Source organism: Epinephelus fuscoguttatus, linkage group LG21 (assembly GCF_011397635.1).
Source record: "Epinephelus fuscoguttatus linkage group LG21, E.fuscoguttatus.final_Chr_v1".
NCBI classification, from domain to species: domain Eukaryota; kingdom Metazoa; phylum Chordata; class Actinopteri; order Perciformes; family Serranidae; genus Epinephelus; species Epinephelus fuscoguttatus.
This window is the reverse complement of record NC_064772.1, coordinates 26,646,078-26,661,559: the sequence shown is the minus strand read 5'-3', so window position 1 is coordinate 26,661,559 and position 15,482 is coordinate 26,646,078. Positions and strand designations below refer to the sequence as shown.

The 15,482-nt window shown below is 41.5% G+C and overlaps 1 protein-coding gene across 3 annotated transcripts in view; it reads left to right on the top strand.

Annotated features, from left to right (window-relative positions):
• The window catches only part of ctnnd2a (catenin (cadherin-associated protein), delta 2a), a 363,304-nt gene that overhangs the window by 147,999 nt on the left and 199,823 nt on the right, over positions 1–15,482 (top strand). For all 3 annotated transcript variants that reach the window (XM_049565221.1, XM_049565224.1, XM_049565223.1), the window contains exons 4-5: positions 9,121–9,155; positions 9,707–9,811. In XM_049565221.1, coding sequence (XP_049421178.1) covers positions 9,121–9,155; positions 9,707–9,811 — 140 coding nt within the window. The remainder of the gene's footprint in view (positions 1–9,120; positions 9,156–9,706; positions 9,812–15,482) is intronic.

Here is a 15,482-nt window from a genome sequence, read left to right as displayed (position 1 = left end):
CTGATGCGCGCACACACACACACACACACACACACACACACACACAGACACGTGTGCGCACACTGGTGAGCACACTAGAGTGTGGCTCGGGCCACATTTTCCTGACCAAACTCGACCTGAGTCAGAGACAGTTAGCTCGAACCTGACAGACTTTCAGATTTGAACCCGACCCGAGCCTGACGCAGTTTGTTTCCTGACATAGTTATTGTTATGGACAGTGTATAAATGATTGGTGGTAGCGGTTGCTGGATACAGACGATAGCAGGTTGTCAGACTGCCCCTGAGTCATCCTAAAATATGCCTGGAAATGGCCGTCATTGAGGAGAAGCTCCTGGACCAACTGGTGGTACTCCCCATGATCCAACTTCTTTTTCAGGGTCTCATGTACCCACACAGATCTCTGTTTCCCTGTGCCCAACAAACTATTTGCTGACAGCCTCTCACCCTCAACCAGAGCTACAGCAAGGACCCTCTGCCTCAACATTTGAGTAACTAGCTACTACATACTGTCAGATAACTAAAATAACTAAATAAACGGTAGACTGATTGCACGAGAAGGTTAGAATAAGGAAGTGAGTCCGTGGTTGCCTGGCAACAATTAAAAGGTGCAGGAAGCGTTTTTTTTTCTCTAGTGGCATTCAATTTAAAAAAAAAAAAAAAAAAAGGCAGTGCGGCACACCTCGTGTTTTGCAACCTGCAAAACACTGTCTGTGTGATCGGGGCCTGAGTGTCTTCTCTAGCATCTACATGTAATATAAATGTATGTACAGCCTCTTGCTCTGCCCACAGTTTGTCAGCATCATTATGATCTGTCAGTCAGGTTGTTTGCAGCCTGAACCTGCGATAAATGAGTCTCAGTGTTAATGATTTTTTTTTTCCCCAGGATAGATCAATAACTTTCACCAATCAATGCACAAGCTGTTACCCATGATTCTTAAAATAAGTTTTCACAAAAGTCTTTGAAATGTTAAATAAATATTCAACCCACGCGCAGCTCCCAAATGCTACGAATGTCCTTGAGACGTCTCACAGCATTTTATTTTTACTGTCAGTCATAAAGCACAAGTATATCAGCCGAATATATCTATAAGTCACCATCTATTGAACACACATGGAACTGAACAAGGAATATAAAAAAAAAGCGCAGAGACTCTCTGGTATAATATTTATACCTGCTTTGTGTAGGAGAATGACGTTTTTAGCGGCTTTTGTGATTCATCTAAATGCAGCTGGGGGAAAGTGCAGTAGTTTAATGGTGCTGTTCTTCACTGCTCATCGAAAATGTGGCGTTGAAGGAAACATTTCAACACTTCAGTTGTTCTAACAAGCCTCATGCCAGCGTTCTGTATCTGGAAAGCCATATACCCACATATATACGGTGTATAGAAATGGGCAGATGCAATCATTGAGCCTCATTCCAAGCTAATTAGTGGGTTTATAGCCTAATGAAAAAGGTCTATTAAATAGACTGGACTGCTTTGTAATGACCAACTTCCCCTTGTTTGGCTTGAATGCTTCTCTATCATTCAGGTTTATTTCAGCCCTGACGAACAGCAGTCACTCTGACAGCTGACATTTCGCAAAGGTTGGAAAACAAGGTGGTGCGGTCAGGAGGGGGATCGCACCTCAGCTGGGGAACTTGGGTTCAAGCTGCCGTGTCCGCAGCCATCCATCTTGCTTGTTCAGCTCTCCTTGTGCAGGACACTGAATCCTTCCCAGTGCCCAGGTGTGCTGTGGCTGACCGTTACATCTGACCTCTCCGCACGCAAAGATGAATGGATTTCCTCATCAATAACACCGCTTCACTCCCGACTTCTCACTTTTTCTCGATGCTCATTTTGGCAGCCTCTCCAGCCTTGAAGCCACTGTGTAGGATTTAACATCATTATTGTGATGGCATTAGTTTTTGTTTAAATAGAAAAGAGACTATGGGGCAGTTTCTGTCTTGTTTTTCCTTTCCATTCATCTCAGTGTCCTCAGGTCGGATCTAGAGTTGAAAAATGGTACGACTGAAAGAAGTCTCATTCAGAAGAACTTTTTTCCCTCTGTCCTCCTCCGCAGGGTGTTTCTTGTGTGGGCTGTATTAAATTAGACATGCTGTTGCAGGCCTATTGTCACTTTCTGTCAGAAGAAGCCAAATTCTTTCCCACCTATCATATACTTGCTCTGTAATCGCTGGAAATTGAAATTAATTTACATCCCTTGTTCCACAATTAAAAACGCTGCTGATGAAATATGGATTTATGCCTGTAAAGATACCAAGTTTTCAAAGCACCAGGAAGTATTTAGGGCAACTTCTTGCTGAGGCATTAGTAAATGTCAGACAGGGCATTATGGTCTATTAGGCTCTTATTTTAACGCTGGCAATAATGAAATAGCCCAGGACTGCATGCCAAGCCTGCCATTTATTCCTCTCTCCAGCTCTAAAGGATGGCAATTACCAAAGCCGTAAACCGCTTTCACGTTAATGTTTGTCTGAATTTGATACATTGTGTGTGTGGGTGCTTTTTATCTGTGTGAGTGTGTATGTATTTACATTTTTGTGCACATATGTCCATGTATACACATGTAAAATGCGCAGAGCTTGCAGTTGAACGCTCTACCTGTAGAGCGTGTGCTTGTGTGTATATTCCTGTGTCAGAGCAAACTGCTGAGCGTACACACACACATCCACACTGACAGCCTTATCAGGACAGGCAAGTGTTCTTAAGTGCTATTATCTGTGAAGGGAGGCAGCTGGAGGATTTGAGCAGAACCTTGTGTGGCAGTGTGTAACTCTCTCAGAGTAATGCTCTCCAGGCTGAGGACTAATGACACATGAAGGGTGCTGCTGCTGGGATTCCTGTTTGGGTGTCTGCATGCTTCTGTCTTAAACACATTAACGACTTGTTTGCCTCTAGTACAAGATTACACGTAGAGGATACACTTGACTATGGTGATATTTTGCTTTGTGATACTGCATTGACTCTGAAAAACACTGGATTTTTAAATGTGTGTAATTTATTTCCCGAAATTGTTTACCTGAAGAATCCTGCAGACACTTTTAATTAGTCTTTTTTTTTTCTACTGAGATGCACAAATGTTGATTCCTTTGCCTGGATTACACAAAAAGTAGAGCTGTGATGTTGGATTATATGGGGACTGTCATAAATACAAATGCAGAACTAAACTTTTTGCATACAGAAAAGTGGCGTGACAGTTTTCCTAAATTAGATTTTAAAAATTGAAATATATTGCAATCTATCACACCGATCCTGGCTTCCCTATACTCGTCACCTGTTGCTTTTAGAATTGATTTTAAGATTTCATTGATCACTTACAAAGCCCTGAGAGGCCTCGCTCCAGGTGATATTACAGATATTTTATTGCCCTGTCTTCCCCCTCGCACCTCGAGATCCTCAGATAAATCTTTTCTTGTTGTTCTGAGGTCTAGATTAATTCACAAAGGTGATAGAGCCTTTGCAGCTTTGGAGTGACCTGCCTGAGGGGATCAGGGCTGCAAACTCAGTCTCATCTTTTAAATCACTTAGGAAAACCTACTTGTTTAAATTGCCTTTCAGTGATTTTAACTGCTTTATCATTGCGTGTATTGCTTTGTCTTTTATTTGGTTTTGTAACTGTGTTTTGAAACATTATTATTATATTGAATCATAACCTCTGTATCCTGAGATATGTATCCTATCTCCAGATTCTAGCAAATACACAGCCCTAACACGCACGTACTGTATATATTTACACACACATTATCCCTACCCTCTGCTGTATCTTAAAGCATTTAAGTTGTTCTCTAATTGGTAAATAAAAGTATTCCTGTCACCACAGGGCTCCCGCACCACCGGAAAGTTTGCTTGTTTGTGTTTGCGTCTTACTTTTTAAAACATTAGTTATACTTGAAGTAGTCGAGTCTTCACATTCCCAGGAGACATAAACACACACACACACACACACACACACACACACACCAGCGCACAAATTGGGACTACAGGAGCAAACCATATTTTTCTTTCAGTCTTTATGTTTGTGAATGCAAAGTGGAGTGTGTGGGTATGCGTGCATGTAGATTTCCTGGGGAACGGTAGAGGACGCTGTGTGTTGATACAAGCTGTGTTGAGAGTGGTGAATTGAGAATGTCTCTTCAATACGGGCTCACTGTTAAAAGGGAGGCACAGCCTCGCCGGTGTTGTGGCATTGCAGGCGAGAGTGTGCAATGTTGTGGAATAACGCCGTGCTTATTAAATCTCTCTCTCTCCCGTCTATCAGCTCTCTAAGTGTCTCCTGCAAAAGTTTTCTTTCTCTCCCTCGCCTCCCCCTCTCTCTCTCTCTCTCTGTCCCTCTCTCTCTCCCTCATCAAGTACACTTTAACACAGTGACACAATGTTTACTACTGTTATTCTGTTGTATTTCCTGCAGGCACATGAAAGCGCAGTTCCTCCACCGCCTTGTTATCATCCTCCTTTACTGTCTGTATATATAATGCCAGTGTTTCCCAAGCTCTACAGCACTCCCTCTCTGCATCAGCCAGATTTAGATTTTGCCTGCAATGCAATCACTCCACCTATAATTAGGATTGGGTTTCAAGAACCAGTTCCAAGCACATCAAAGAACTTTGAATTCGTCAAGAAACATGCTTTTGGATTCCACAGAGCAATACCGAGAGCAAAGTCTGGGCTTCGCCCATCTGTCTGCAAGGCTGCACCAGAGTGTCGACAGATGTGTATATGACCCAGAGCTGGTGCTTGCAAGTTTGGCAAAAGACATTAATCTGACATGATGAAGTATTTTCTGCAGCTTGGTGTAAAAATACAGCCAGGTCATAGTCATACTGTCCCAGAATCAGCTCTTGCCAGTGTGTAAAAACCCAGCACAGTGTCTAGAATAAAATGTTGACACTGGATGTTTCTCCAAACCATACGCTGCATTTGTATGTTTCATATCGACGTCTCTAACATGATGTAGTTCTGATTAACTGTGTATGAGCTTTGTCATCAGGAGGTGGAGAGGATGGTGGATGGCGTGACATCTAGACAAGACAGCTGGCAGGCCTCACATCGCTTAAGACCACTGGTTAAAGGAGAAGTCCGGTATTTTGCACTTTGAGCCTCATTTCTGGGTTGTTTATGATGAAATAGAGTGGCTAAGACCAAAATAGTGACGATTGCTCCTTTTCAGAGAATTTGGCTTTCCCCTGCCTGGCTTAACACTGCTGCCTATAACTATGTGTGTATCTGTTCTAAACTCACCGAGTGGTCAGTGGTGTTCGTTGATGTTCTGACATAAAAATCGTAGCAAACTGTGGGTTCCATGATGATTTATTTGACATTTTGTGTAATCCATTGGTTTTCTATGGGAAGCCTCATTATCCGTTGGTAGTAATCTGCCACCGGAAACAGAACGGGGCTTGTTTACGACAAGGGTGTAGTCATTGTAGTCTTTTAGCTCAGCGAAAGTGCTGGCTCGACAGTGCTGTGTGCGCTCCTGGAGGAAGAACGAGAACTAACGAAAAAGTTTTGTAATAAATTTAAATAACTGCACAATAGATTACTCGCTTGTAAACAACCTTCACAGTACGATGCCTTTGAACACAACGCCAGCCTTCTTCTTCTGCTTCTTCTCTGTGTCCCATTACATTGCAATGGTTTCCTGCCGGTTGGCAACACCCACGTAAAGGAGCATTATCGCCGGAGTGTATAACGCCTCAGGGTCAAATGAACAATCAAGCAGAGGTTTATACACGGGTGTGAGGCGGCTGAAAAAATAGTTCCACAATCGAGATGAATTGCGAAAACATGGATAGAAACCACAGTTTGCTATGAGTTTTATGTCAGAACATCAACCAACACCACTGACCACTCGGTGAGTTTCATGGCTTTGAAAACAAATGTTTAGGGTGGTTTTAGGACAGATTTACACATGGCCATTGGCGGCAGGGGAAAGACAAATTCTCTGAAAATGAGCAGTCGTCACTATTTTGGTCTTAGCCACTCTATTTCATCATAAACAACCCAGAAATGGGGCTCAAAGCGTAAAATACCGAACTTCTCCTTTAAGGCCAACATACAACAAAACTTATTATTTTTTTATACAAGACAATAACATCATTTCCAACAACAATTATGCCACCAACATTAAGTGTTTCTTATCCAAACATCACAGTATTTTCAGCAGCATTGTGCCACAAAGTCCAGCTATTATTGTGCCGCCAAAAGCCAGGTGGTGTTTTAGCCAAAACATGATCTTTTCCTAACCTTTACCAAGTGTTTTTGTACCTAAATATAACCACATGTTAACCACAGCATTGTTAAAATATAAAGTTTCAACTTATCTACTACATAATGACGTACAAATGTTACCTAGCTGTGGTTTGCAGACGTAAGATGCCAACATTTATGCTGATGATGCTGCTGGTGAATGAAGTGTAAAACAGTAAATGACACTTATTCTTACTCATAGCATGAATCTGAAGCTTATATCAATACAAACTGGAATCAAAAAACAGAAATTCATCAGAAAAAATAAGTTAGTGTTCCAACCCTGATACATAATAGAGAAACTATGCCTGGCCCATGGCAGGGAACTTGCAGTGCCTCAGCAGAAAAGCCCTGGTCATTCTTCTGAGTATTTATTTTAACCTTTTTCTGCCAAGCAAAGATTTGCTGAGCATAATCCTAATTCATATTCAGACAGTCAAACAAAATTCACAAAGGGAAGCTGCACAGTGCAGCCACTCTTTAATAATATTCACCACAGAGAAGCAACTGGGGATTAATTGCCTTATTTTAATTTTCACTGCTGGTCCATGCGTTTGAACCCATGACCTCTCGGTCCCAACCCTGTGCTCTATGCCTCAGGCTGTTGCTGCCCTAACAATGAGGGTGTTTCATCGGCATTGTAAGCTGCAAACTCCAAAAGTCTTTACATTGTATTGCTTTGTTTTTCCAATCGAAAGTCAAAAAGTCCGTCTCAGCTGGAGAGTAATTGTTAAGTAAGTTTAAACAGTGTCCATGTGAGTGTAGTCCCGTCATCACCAACAGGAATATATAGTCAAATGAGGAAATTACCCAGATTCCACAGTGCCTTATTTCCACCAAGCATTTCATTTTGGTTGCATCATTTTGGCAAAAAATATTAAGTGAAATGAAAGGAAACATGCAGAGTGCTAATGAGGTGATACAGTTTAGAGTAAGTGTGTAGGCAGGTAAAAAGATTAAATGATAGCGCATGTAAAAATCATTAACACAGTTACTTTTAAAGGAAGTAGAAATACTATACAGCCATTTGCTTCATTACAGTGGATTTACCCATTGAACCTTTTTTCTCCCACATTGCTGTGAGTTGATAATTAGGTGATTTAATTTCTGCTTTGGTAATTCCTAACTGATCAAACCGTTTCCTACATTCATACCTGTCCATCGTTAGTGCTGCACTAGTGTGGAAAGGAAAAGAAATGCAGGACAAGCTGCATGCTGGGGGGGCGAGACGAGCAGAAATCAGGCAGACAAAGTCAAATATGCAAGACGCACGAAGCTGTCGACTAAAGGCTAAAAGTTAATATTGATTCCTGTGAGTGTTTGATTGCAAAGTAGAAAGCTGCAGAATTTCTTCCCTTCTTTTGTCGACATCTAAAACAACATTTCGAGACCTTATTTTGGTGTAAAGGTCACGAGATTGGTTTCTTGTCGTCAGAATACTCTCTGACTCTCACGCTCTGTTCCTTTGGAGGCTCTGTAACCGTCTAAACAAGTTTTACTAATTAAAATGATACATTTGGAGTGTGGATGGTGACAGATTGTGGTGTGCCGGTGTCTGCAGTGTAACTCAAACATTCACACCTGGAGTGAGACATCAGTGGCTTGTAAGCGCCACTGAAGCACCCATCCGTTCAGTCCACACCGACTCTGACCTCTGGTATGGTCGTCACGCTTTGGAACCAGCTGTCCTGTCAGCAGTGCGGATCCTGAGGTTCTGCAAGGACAGCAACCGGCCGCACTGTCTAACCGGCTGACTGAAATTCATTGGATAAAAACTGTTTTTCAAGTTGGTTCAAGTATTACTTAGACCATATTTCCACATTGCAATGATTTTCCTTTACAACCTCTCCCCGCAGCTGGTTCCATCACACACAGACACTGATGCCACTGTCTTTAGAATCAAGACTTACTCAACCAGTCAAATCAATCTCTGAACGCTATTTAGAAAACGCCCCTGTCCGCAAGACCATTACCATCTCAGTCAACCAAACAAATAGACAGATAAACACATGTAAATGTATTCGCTCATCCTCGTATACCTCGACAAACTTGTGCACACACGGAGGCACACGAGCACTTCAGACACAAATTGCACAATGACACCCAAGGCGCACATGCACACGCACACAGGCGCGCAATTAGAAAAGCCGGGTATGTGGAATACCAAACAGTCTGAATGGGACAATCGCAGACACAGGCTGACTCGTCCAGACAGCAAGTCTAATGGTGTAGATGAAGTCAGATGAAAGAGTCTATATGTATCAGTTAGTCTGTCCGTGTCTGCATTGATCACACAGGAGGCGGCTCAATACCCATCCCTGACTCTCTCTCTGTCTGCGTGTCTGATTCTTTCTACCTCCTCTTTGCCTTTTTCTCTTTGTTCAACCCCCCTCCCATCAATCACCAATCAATTGACAGCCATCAAGAGAATGGGAAAGAAGCCTTGTTTGTCCACGTGTGTGAATGTGTGTGTGTCTACAGCACTATGAGAATAAAAGGGCTGTTACCTGAATACGCAGGAGCTCATTCTGCCAAATGTTAGTTTTGTTAAAATAATAATAATTGGCCTGTGCTGACTAACAACTCAAATGACATTTAGGAGTGACTTTAACTTTATTTCCCATTGGTTTGTTGTTTGTTTTTTTCATATTTGAGCAGAAAAGATTGTTAAAAGAAAAGTAGGCCACTGGCTGTTCCTGTCAGTACAGAATATTTGGCATTTCCGAGGTTTTATTTTACTTTTCCTCGTATTTTGCAAAGCTCTGTCGTTACCCATCAGTGTTATCTTTGATATAAAAACGCGCCTGTATATTCTGCAACATTATTGTGCTTTTTTGTTATGCTTATTATTAACTGCACCCTTCTTTTGCAGCTCAACAGATGAGCAGTTTCGCTGGAACGCTCAAGGTAAAGTTCACTATTCGCACACACACTCATACTGTCCAGTCATGCATGCAGACGTATTGTTGCATCATCTGACCCCTCAGACCTTTACACTGCAGTTTTTTTTAACTTAAAACCTTCACTGATGGCCCACACTAACACTGACAAAATCTCCAGGGTTTTATATTCACAACACACCCTGAGTTAAGGATCAGATTTATTACCGTGACACCAACAAGGCCCGTCCCGCCTTGAGCCTGATTGACATACTAGTAAAATTGTGTGTCGAGGAACGTTTGAAATTTATACCAGCGGCGTGGTAATGTATGGGCAGTTACACCCACCCACGTACCTGATGGATTAAAAGATGATTGCAAACACACATAGACGCACACACACACGCTCACACAGATATATAATAACACACTCAAATACATATCATAATGTCAGTGGTGTCAGACGAAGGCCACTGTTGGCTCCGACAGTCAGTGTTAATCTGCATATGTAGAGGCCACATAGGCTGTTTTCTCACTTATTTGCTGCTCACATCCTCATCCTCTTTTTTTCCGACGCAGCGGATGGACAGAAGGACATCGAGGATGAGTTGACCACTGGTTTGGAGTTGGTGGATTCCTGCATTCGCTCCCTCCAGGAATCAGGAATACTTGACAGTGGAGAACGTAAGTCTGCTTTCAGTCAAAGAACATAAAGGTACAATTGTCCTTGAATTATGTTATTACTAGATGGGAAATTAGTTTGTTACTTTATTAACACTTGATAGATCAAATCGAGATCCGCTTGACTCTAGTGGCCACTTCAGCAGAGGCAAACAAATTTTCTTTTTGCATGACTCCTTAAAAAGAGTGACAGTGGGGGAACGGATGCCAAAGCAGTCCTAATAAAAACTACACCTGTGGTTGGTTTAGGTATGGGAGGATTACGATGTGTATTGTTTGGTAATTATTTTTGTTTCCTGAAAGGAAATGAGAAAATGTACTGTTATTAGTCCCGTAGGACATTAGACATCTGGTGTAAGTGCAGCAATTCCCTGTGTTAATATTGAATTCTCACTTAGATTTAATTTCTACTTACAGTAAGCAAATTGAGTCGAGGGAGGATTTTGTTCCAGGTGAGACATTAAGTATATACAGTAGTTAGATTAGGTAAGAGTGTGTGAAAGGTTTGTATATTCCTCACACACTACAAGTTAGAGACATGCGTTTAAAGCTGTAGTTTGGGCTTTTTTGTAGGTTGGCATAGTCGATTAACAAATGCACTCCAAAACCATGGACTTTAAAGGAATGCTTCACCCTCCTTCAAATGATCAATTGTGTGTTAGTTACTCACCTCATGTTACGCTGAATTTGCGAGGAAATGTTTTATTCACATGCCTCTGGTGATTGAAGAATCAAAAACTGGAGAAAAATCTTAATGAACTGAAGTCATAGAGGTCCATGGTTAACAACCGCACAACAACATCAAAACATCCATTTACAAACTCTCACACAACTCCTGCAGTATAATCCCAGTCTCAAACAGACAGCCCCTTTTAACAGTAAACTTAACTACTGAACTGAAAGTAAAACTTAATCTATGGTCTTCTCAAAGCCAGACTCCATTGACAAAAACAGTAATTTTACCTCACTTAACACGAGCTGCTGATCCACCACTGCTTTGATCAGTTTGTTTGTTTGTATTTTGTTACTTAAAAGGGTTAGTTAGGGTGTTTAAAAGGGCTAGTTCGGCTTCAGCAAAGTCACATAACAACACAAACAAACTACCCATGAAGGCAGTGGTAGACCAGCAGCTCCTGTGTTCAGCAAGGTAAAATTACTTTTTTCATCAATGGAGTCTGGCATTGAAGAGAGCGTAGGTAAGTTTCACTTTCAGTTCAGCGCCCTTTTGGAAAGTGCTGTCAGTTTTCGAAGTACTGAGCATATGGCTCGATGAATGTGACTTGGATCATACTCACACGTGTTGTTTTAAGCGTTTGGAAGCAGATGTTTTGATATAGTTTTGCTGTTGTGAAACACGGATCAATATTACTTCAATTCATCAAGAATTTTCTCAGTGTATGGATTCTTTGTCAATCGAAGACATGCAAGATGAACAATGTTTTCTTCACAAGTTCAGTGTTATACAGGTGGTTTACTTGATATACATGTGGTCCTTTTGGTGCTGAAGTATTATACTGTTCATCAAAAAAGTAATCTACAAACAAACAAGGCCCAAATACAGAAGCAAACATACTAGACAGATAAATACAAAAATGTTTCAGCCTATTATATTAACAAAACTAACAGGAGAAAACTAGACACTATTAGACAGACTAGAGAGTATTGGGGTGTCTAACAATTGGGCCCCTAAGTGCTTTCAAAGTTATCCTGCAAACCCAGTGTGTTGTTTTGAGGTCTCTCAAAATGTATCCCTGAGATTACTTCCCTAAACTATCTGAATTAAACCCAATACCTCCCTGAGATTTCACTCAGGTATACTGTATATCAGTGGTTCCCAACCGTTCAGCCACAGGGTCCAGATTTTTCCTCAGTCATTACTTCAAGGTCCACACAGTCTAATACACTCAGCGTCATGCTTGCGTTTAGACATGTCATCGAGCTAGTTTGCTGTCTCTGTCAAGCAGCTGTCTGTGAGTCACTCACTCTACAGCAGGAAGCAGCACTTCAAAATAAAAGCTCTGTGCTGGAAATTTAATGTACTGTACCGCAACCCACTTTTGGACCATGACCCACCAGTTGGGAACCACTGATCTAGAGAAACAAGGAGCGCTGGTAGCCTTTCGTTCCTTGAGAATGATACTGGTTGCTACTGCTGCTGCCAACCATCAGCGTCCTCTGAACAGTGTGAGGCGACACGAGACAAGCTTCAGAACAGCTGAATGGGGCAATTAATGCATTAGGTTCAATCTGTGTAACATAGATTATACAATGCCGTGGAAAGAAGTCTTGCCAAAAAGTTCTTTGTTCATAGAGCCATGCTAGAAAAACGAAGTTGTCTTATGAATGTAATGTAAAGTAATTGATACAGAAATAGTGAGGCTAAATTATTCCTTTAAGACCTAATTCATAACCAGAGTTGCTGCTCTACGTGCAGATACAAATGTCATTGCTCATTTGATGTGGACACAAACAGACAGCAGTGAAGCAGACATCCCATTAACACACCGTGCTGCTCCTGGATTTATACCAACAACTATCCAGTCTCATGTTGCTTTTCCATCATGTAGGTCCATCTACTGTGATAAAACCAATCCAAAAAATGATTGAGAGGCAGCCTGCGTGTGAGGTCCTGCAAAATGTGCTCGGCATTTTCTTTGCAGGTCATTGGTTTTGGAACACTGCATTCCCATTTCACTTGTTGTCTGCTGACCTTTTTGATAGTTGATATTGCTATAATAGATGGCATTTTAGGAACCTTAACTGTACATGCTGCTCAGCACATTTCATTGCAAAGAGTTTACCACGTGCCATTCGTAGTACTCTTAGAATGGGCTGGCCAGCGTGGTAAACCTTTATACATATATATATATATGTGAATGCTTGTACAGTGTGCACAGATCATGAGCTGTGCATGTAGGATAGCACAAAGGCTAGACACCTGGTTTGGAAGATTTACCCCAAATTGCTGTAGCTGGCGTCCTTTGATAAGAAACAGGTTACATGTTTAAGCACATGCAGAACAGTGAGGAGACGTGTCAGATAATTTGATTCTTATCTTTTTTTTTGTAGCAAATGCCTGAATCCCTGTCACTCCGGCTTTATCTGAGTCCAAATAGATGGCACTCTCATTGTGAGCACTCTTATTGTGGGTGCTCTGTACCCAGCTGTTTTTCCCATTTTGCAAATGGGTTTCTACCAAAAGCATCACAATGTGTGGATGCAGATAAATTCAGCATCACTATTTGTGTGTGTGTGTGTGTGTGTGTGTGTGTGTGTGTGTGTGTGTGCGTGCGCACGTGTGTGTGTGTGTGTGTGTGTGTGTGTGTGTGTATTCCCCCCAAATGGCAGCGCTGCAAATAGCTTAGCGGTAAATACACAGAGTAGTGACATGTCGCTGTCTTCAGTGAAAGGTGGCACAAAACAGGGAAGCTTTTTTTGCTGTCGGCTGATACTGTAGTTGGCGAGGTGTCACAACAGAGCCGTGCGGATGAATAAGTGTTCAGAGACCCAACCTCGCAAGAAAAGTTAATATCATGAAATGAAATTTACTTCTCAAAGCCCTGGTGTTTGTGCTCTGAAAACTTTTTTAAAAAGTTATAACCCTTGTGAGTTCATGTGAGGTGCGTGTGTGTAAACATTTCATGGTCAGAATATGATGGTCACAATCAGGGTTTGACTAAAAATTTTCAACGTAAGCCAAACACTGACCAGACCAGTATGCAGAATTTTACCAAGTGTCCCTTTTGACTCAGCAGGCGCTCCTGAGTGGAACATAACGGATCATGTCCCAAGAGCAAAAGAACGCCAGACTATCGCATCGCATTGCATAACATCATAGCCCTCTGTCCACACTGAATCCCTTAAACATCTCTGTTAGGTCATGTAAACAAACCACTGTAGGCCTAAATATCAGCTGTGCTCTCAAGATCAGACTCAGAGTAGCCTACTGCATATCTTCCTATGTGTGTAATATTAATATTTAAACAGAAAACATTCATTTTATTTTGTGATATTTACTGTAAATGACACACAGTCTAGCTTGTTGTTAGCAATGGTCATTTTACTTACCAGACACTTTCAGCTCCCTGGCAAACTTCCGCCAGCAAGCCTCCATCTTGTGTTGTATTTTCTAAGGAAATAGGTGCTTTCATATTGATAATTTCTCATTTTAACTTCATGAATCAGCTGTTCCTCATCCATTGCTTTCAAGGAAAACGACAGGAATGATTAGAAGCAGGTTGTCCGACAAACATTTAGCTCAAAATGGCAGCGCTGCGTCACTCAGGGTTAGTGGGACACCTCTTTCATTGGCTTCAAATCCAAAGTGTTGCCATATTTATGGTGTCTACAGGGCCTTAAGAAGTCTTAATTTTTTTTAAAATTAGGTTTTCTTAATTTAAGGCTTTAAAAAGTCTCAGATTCAATTGGTCTTAAATATTTTTGGTCACATTACCATGAAAATTTTTCCCGCCTGACAGATCCAATGACTGTTCACAATCATTGGACAGAACAAAGAAAAATTTAATTTAATTAAATTTAAATTAAACACATTAAACTTAATTCACCCAATTGTTGTCATTTTCCATATAAGGTGGTTTTTAAAAGGTCTTAAAAAGTCTCAACTTGCTTGTATCTGTAGACACCCTGACATTGGTGCAGTTTAAATTTTCTTGAGAGATTAAATTTGCCCTGTCTCCTCTTGTCACCCCCTAAAAACACATGTGCTGTCCAGTACGCAAACAGAACATGCGCTGCTCAACCCCTCCCTGCAACCTTTACTGAAATTTGATCTTTTTCATGTTGCCAGTGCTCGGGCTCGGCAGTAAATTGGACACAACCTGTCAGACACTAGTGACTCCGTTGGTCCGTTAATGAACATAATATTTTACTAATCACATTGTGATATTGCTCATTACTAGCGCAGTACAAGCTGGATTTAGTGTTGTGACGCTGTCGGCACAGATTGCTGATGTAGGCTACTTTTTAATTTATAAGAGTGTGTCACAATGACGAATGTCATTTCAGTCCGTTTGCATAAATCCAACAGGCTGAGCTTGTACAACGGACCGGCAAAACAGGAAATTAACCCAGCTGCGCTCATAATTTGACTGACCTGCTGAAATGTTCATTTTTTCACGTGAGAAAAGACAGAGGCATGAAATGACTTAAAACCCTGCTAGCAACAGTGTTTTGCATTTTCTATCACTCATACGCACAAGCTGTTCTCACACACACACACACACACACACACACACAGAGCACTTCCACGAGCTCCTAAATACATTATTTCCCCATCGACCAACCTAATCGCTCCCCTATCATCTGACCATCCAGCAAAAACACACTTTACATCGCACATATGAACACTAAACTGAACGCACACAGTTTTTGTCACACAATGTAACAAACACCAAGGCCGAGCGATGATGAGTTTGGGAGCTCCCACTCAGTCTTCGTAACTCAAAGTGCTGTTTAATAATTCATAAAAAGCAAGGGATGAATCGAGATGAGAAAAGACAAGTCTTTTGTGAAGGCAAGAAGCAGAGGAGTTGATCTTGGTTCACAGCGCAGAGGGAGAGAGGGATTCTGGGGAGAAAGAAGGAGAGAGTGAGAGATAGAGAGAGCCAGCAAATAGATACGGGAGAATAATAATAAGGGGCCTTTGTTATTTTGG